The following is a 4,513-nucleotide window of genomic DNA, read 5'->3' on the forward strand; positions in this document are numbered from 1 at the left end:
ATGAAAGTGGAACGAACTCAGTTGCCTGAAAAGGGTAGTTTGAGCATGTGTGGCCTAAATAAGCTAAACCCCCCTCCCTTACCTTATTTAGGCCACAGTCCACTGTGGCCTAAATAAGCTAAACCCCCCTCCCTTACCTTATTTAGGCCATATGTGGCCTAAATAAGCACTCCCAATTTAAAATAGGATCATCTAACAAATTACATGAAGATATTCTACCAATATAATATGAAAATAGTGATGACGCATGTGAAGATCTATAGAAAGCTATAAAAAAGAAGCATATTAATATGCCACCATAGCGGAGGAGGAAGTTCTTCGATATGGAATAATTAGGGATAATCAGGTCATATTGTGAAAATGCAAGAGCCCAGATTGCCGAATCATACACGACATAGTATTGGAGACCAACTAAAAAAAAAGAAGAAAAAGTAGACCAGCTGGAAGTTACAGAATCGCAATCAGAGATGAGCCAACCACCCAGGGCCTTGATGAGCCAAGACTGGAGGTTGTTTCCAGGGACAGGCAAGTGTGGCGTCTGTTGCTTTCTACCTTTTGTACCTGACGGTATAGGAGTAGAATAAGTGAGAAACTCAACCTAAAACCGGAGACCAGATTTATTTTTGGGAAATAATGGGTGGAGTAAAGATCGCAAGCTGCTACATAACTGAGTATTTTTGACAATCCTTTGCCTTTCATGTACATAAGTAAAATAAGCTATCCTCTATTAATCTCTAATAATATTTCCGTCCCGTGCAGCGCTTCTTTCCTTCAGGGTATCATTTTTATCCTTCAGTTTCTTGACATCTTCATCTGCATTCCACGTCTATACTGATCTTGGTCCTCCCCTGTTTCTTTAACACAACATGTTCAGTCTCAATGGCTTCCTGGTTAAACATGTCTCTGAATTTCTGAAACCTGTTTCCATGCCTTCAACATAGGCATGTTCTCTGTATCGTTGTATTTAAAATAAATACGGGCAGCATTTTTTTAACACCTTCAAATAAGAGCAGAAAAGTAACAGAAAGTAATCTTGCTCTACAATAGCCTTTAAATCAATTGGTTCCTTTTCCTCCAACAATAATTGTTCTTCAGTCAAAACTCCGTTGATCTTTACAGCATACATTCCCTGAATCACAGAAAAAAACTCTATTGAAATATCAATATTGTGTGTTTTTCCCCGCCGGCTTTTTGTTCAAGTAGACACATGCTATCTTAAAGTCAATAAAGCTGATAAACAAGTACGACTTCCATTCGATGGAATGCTCTACTATAATCCTAAAAATTTCGTGTGGTCTGTGCATAGCTTGCCTTTCTTTAAGTTAACCCAATCTGAACCTCTCTCAGTTTCCCACCCTATCCATAGCCAGTTTTTGTGTATCAAGCCCGAGGATTTGTCCACAGTTTGTCAACAACATTTCTCGAGTTTACTTTTCTTTATCAGTGTGGAATTGACAAAGTGTACTTGTTTCCCGATTGGTGGCCCTTTTTCCTTGTTTCGGAGTATTTTCGATAGAAAATTCTAGATTGATAATTTTTTGGGGGTCCTCTTTGATTGTCTCCAGTGGCATTCTTTCCGGTCGTGAGGCTTTTTCTGATTTCTAACAATTGATTATGTTAGTAATTCCTTCATGGCTGGTCTGGCCATATCAATACAACTACGAGTGTCCGATGACGGGATGTCAAGGGACACGGTGGGGTCTGGTGTGGTTAAAAGTTAGCTGATTTTAAAAAGAGTAGTCTGCTCTTTTTTGCCTGAAAGTAGAACACTTTGTTCAACCTTGCAGAATATGACTAAACTTCAGATGATTTTTAAACTTTCCTGTTAGTTTCATGGTGACCTTGTACATGCCTGCCATATATCCAGAACTAGGTGTCTCTTCTCCTTCTTTCAACAGATTCTATTGGTTTTCTTTGACACTTAACAATTATTCATCTTTCAACGCGTAAGCATCTTATATAACGGGGTTTCTCACAAAAAGACGAGTCCCACAAATCTTAACACTGTCCCTCCGAGTTCCTGGTGCAGCTGTTTGTTTCCGTGTGTTAAGCTAAAGCAATCCTTGCAACTCAGTCTTTACTGCAATGAATACTTATTTTTTTATGTCAGGTCCTGTGATATCAGCCGAGCATTCCCAACAGATAGCTCTAGTCATCTGACGCCACGCGTGCTTTCCTCCTGCATACATGACGTAGCGAAGTCTCGTCTGTCATGGCTCTCATTAAAAATGTTTCTTTCCAATCTATATTTCACACAAGAGAACACGTTTTGTTGGTACGTCTTGTTACTCGAAAACTAACTCTCAGCTACTTCATTATAACAGAAGAAGAAGAAGAAGAAGAAGAAGAAGATGAAGAAGAAGAAGAAGAAGAAGAAGAAGAAGAAGAAGAAGAAGAAGAAGAAGAAAAAAAAAGGGAGAGAGGAGGAGGGGCATGGATAAGAGGAGAGAGGGACACGTAAAGGCATAAAATCATAAAATCAAGTGGTGAGTTAAGTGTGAGAAAAGTTTCTAACACACACTCACAGATAGGCAGAAAGGCAAAACCTATCCTTTTTTTTCTCATTAAACGTGAAGACTTCTGCAACGTTAGAACTGTTTCATAAATTACTTGTAAATTATCTCGTCCAATTCTCTGACCGTTCTTGTAATCACCAGATCTAGAGCATGTCAGGTCAATTCCTGCTCCTGTTACCTCTCCTGGTAACCGTCGCACAGTCACATTCTCGAAAAAGGCAGGCAGCGTATGTGGATCTACGGCAAAATGAAATGGTTGTCGAGCCGTACGTTACGAGGAACTTTACATTGACGTGCACAGTGACAAGTGCCTTGTTCCAGGAGTACGATAGAGATAGCCAAAAGTACTACACTACGAATTCCAGAGGCTCTAACAAGGAGCAGTTGGTGAGAACCCGTTTGCTGAGGGCTACCATATCTGGACCTGCTCCGGTACGTAAATGTTTTTGGCATGGATGGAATGGTCTGTTAGTGAGGAACTCTTAGGTTTAATAACGAGTGTTTTAAAAGGTAAAATCGAATTAAATTACAATAGCTTGGTCATTTTTTAAGAGATAAAATCTAACCAGGGGGACGTTACATCTGTCAATATGAAGAAAATACAACCAACCCATTATTTGGAAAATATCAAGCTTTAAATATTTCAACCAAAACTGAGTGAAATGCATAATTTAGCAATTTCTTAAAAATCAACAAAATTGTTCTATTTCAAATAGTCGCTATTTATGCATTAAAGAGCAAATTCATTACAAAATAAATATTGCCAAATATACCCATGGAGGCGATGGCTAATCAAGCCTCCAAGTGTAGACTATTTCTCTCCGTAAAAGCTCCAATATGCCATTGGAAATGTTGAATCCCTGTGGCATGCATTTGGGTCAATATTTTGAACGTCCCGTTCAATTTTGAGTTTCAAATGTTCGATTGATTGTTGGTTGTTTTTGTGGACTCTGTCAAAAGAAACTCCTAAGGTAATAATTGAAGGGGTTCAAATTGGGAAGGTGGGTGGGGAGGGGGTAAATTCATTTGTTAACGTTCAGCTTATAAAAGATTCCCCAAACCTTTCTTGTAATCAAACAAGGGCCACTTTTGACATGTGGGAGTGGTCCCATCCCTCTGGAACGAGACCTCTACAGCTAACACGTTCTCTTCCTCAACGTCTACAAAACTTTCTCAGCACGATTAGATACCTATCTAATGTGACTGTCGTTGTTTTACCGTTCTCATCTTGAAACCAGAAGGGGGTCGATCATAGCCCTGTAGCTGAATGCTTTTTGAAAGTGGAAAGTTGCGTTGTACCCAATTTTGGTCCACATTTTTAAAACTTGATTTTTCTCGAACTCATTGACTGATTTCCATCATGCTGTTTACAAACTTGAAACCCCCTTGGTTTGATATTATTTGTTCGAAGTTTTGTATAAATTAGTGCAGAGATGACCCAGCAATTACCCTTTAAACAGGTCCCCTTTTTTAGAGAGTGCTCTAACATCAAATTGTTTCGTACATCGCTAAACCGTTTTAAAACCAGTTTTCAGTTACTTTGGTGGTCCCAAATTGTGGTCCCGGTGGAATTATGTGTTCTTTAATTTTGTGTTTAAGTTAAAAATAAGTAATTTTACTATGCTCAGAATTTTTTTTAAAATCTATAGTCTAGTGATCAACAGTCACGTTACTAGCAATACTAGCATGGCTTGAAAACTTAGCAAAAGTGATAATTTCGCCAGTTTAATGTATAAATTAGTGTAGTACAATTAGAAGTTTAAGAATTGTGTTGTCAGAGATGGCAGTGTTCAGAAAGAAAGATTCGGTGGATTATTTTCAAAAGCCACTTCAAGGGCAACTGCCCCAGAAGGGGAGACTGAGGCTTCTGAGTAGAGTTTATTTAAGTGTAATCTATAAATAGCCTTTCATGGGCAGGAGCTTCTACTCTGGTGGTATATATGTACACACACACACACAGGGAGAGAGAGAGAGAGAGAGAGAGAGAGAGAGAGAGA

At 38.9% G+C, this 4,513-nt stretch overlaps 1 protein-coding gene across 1 annotated transcript in view; it reads left to right on the forward strand.

Annotated features, from left to right (window-relative positions):
- Nucleotides 1-4,513, forward strand: part of LOC101845616 — a 12,911-nt gene that overhangs the window by 4,703 nt on the left and 3,695 nt on the right. Inside the window, exon 2 of the mRNA XM_005095978.3 lies at nt 2,658-2,948. Within this exon, the coding sequence (XP_005096035.1) occupies nt 2,667-2,948 (282 nt within the window). The 5' untranslated portion in view covers nt 2,658-2,666. The remainder of the gene's footprint in view (nt 1-2,657; nt 2,949-4,513) is intronic.

Source organism: Aplysia californica, unplaced genomic scaffold, assembly GCF_000002075.1.
Source record: "Aplysia californica isolate F4 #8 unplaced genomic scaffold, AplCal3.0 scaffold00118, whole genome shotgun sequence".
Classification (NCBI taxonomy): Eukaryota; Metazoa; Mollusca; class Gastropoda; order Aplysiida; family Aplysiidae; genus Aplysia; species Aplysia californica.